The 1093-nt window shown below is 56.6% G+C and overlaps 1 protein-coding gene across 1 annotated transcript in view; it reads right to left on the reverse strand.

Moving 5' to 3' along the window:
* VOLCADRAFT_100192 (uncharacterized protein) overlaps nucleotides 1–1036 on the reverse strand; it is a gene marked incomplete at both ends in the record, with an annotated part of 8678 nt that extends 7642 nt beyond the window's left edge. The window contains 2 exons of the mRNA XM_002958831.1: nucleotides 680–709; nucleotides 953–1036. Of these exons, the coding sequence (XP_002958877.1) occupies nucleotides 680–709; nucleotides 953–1036 (114 nt within the window). The remainder of the gene's footprint in view (nucleotides 1–679; nucleotides 710–952) is intronic.
* Nucleotides 1037–1093: the final 57 nt, after the last annotated feature.

Here is a 1093-nt window from a genome sequence, read left to right on the forward strand (position 1 = left end):
GGTTGGTGTGGTGTGGGTTGGGTTGGTGTGGGTTGGGTTGGTGTGGGTTGGGTTGGTGTGGGTTGGGTTGGTGTGGTGTGGGTTGGTGTGGTGTGGTGTGGGTTGGTGTGGTGTGGTGTGGGTTGGTGTGGTGTGGGTTGGTGTGGGTTGGGTTGGTGTGGGTTGGGTTGGTGTGGTGTGGTGTGGGTTGGTGTGGTGTGGTGTGGGTTGGTGTGGGTTGGGTTGGTGTGGGTTGGGTTGGTGTGGGTTGGGTTGGTGTGGTGTGGTGTGGTGTGGGTTGGTGTGGTGTGGTGTGGTGTGGGTTGGTGTGGTGTGGTGTGGGTTGGGTTGGTGTGGGTTGGGTTGGTGTGGGTTGGGTTGGTGTGGTGTGGGTTGGTGTGGTGTGGGTTGGTGTGGGTTGGGTTGGTGTGGGTTGGGTTGGGTTGGTGTGGTGTGGGTTGGTGTGGTTCTCGCAGGGTGGTGTGGGATGGGAGAAGTCATAGGCCAGTCCAGAGCCATTTATTTGATTACCGCAGATTTCCACTTAGCATTCAACAAAAGAAAATCTCATTCCGCTTCAGTGCAGTTCAGGTTCCGCTTCTGTTCTGTGATGCAATGTGGTCACTTTCTATCCCAAAACCCAAGCCAAGTAAGCAGGCAGTGAGGAGGCACGGAAGCGGATCATGTGATGAGGATAGACCTTCGCCTGCCAGGGCGACGGGAGGGCGCCCTGCGCGATGTTGGAAGCGGGTGGGAATAAGGTGGGGGGGGGCGCGGGAAAGAGGACGAGAAGATGGGAGATTGGAATGAGGGAGGGGGAGGAGGGGGGAAAAGAGGAACCACGAACGAACGAAGCTGATTTCCTTATGGCCAAGGAAAGACTGCTGCGGCAGATGTAAAGAAAGCATACCCAACCATGGGATGAGGGGGCGCGGGAAAAGCTAAACCATGTGCGATGACGGCGTCTGCTCACCTCAACTTCAGCTAACAATTCCTGATAGCATCCTGCCCATTTGGTGCCCGCATACGCAAGTAAAGCCGGCAGTATGACCAGCATCGTGACTGGGTGACTTGCGACCCATTTCGCTCCGCTGTAGAGCCCATTCGCGACGTA

This window comes from Volvox carteri, assembly GCF_000143455.1.
Source record: "Volvox carteri f. nagariensis unplaced genomic scaffold VOLCAscaffold_108, whole genome shotgun sequence".
Classification (NCBI taxonomy): Eukaryota; Viridiplantae; Chlorophyta; class Chlorophyceae; order Chlamydomonadales; family Volvocaceae; genus Volvox; species Volvox carteri.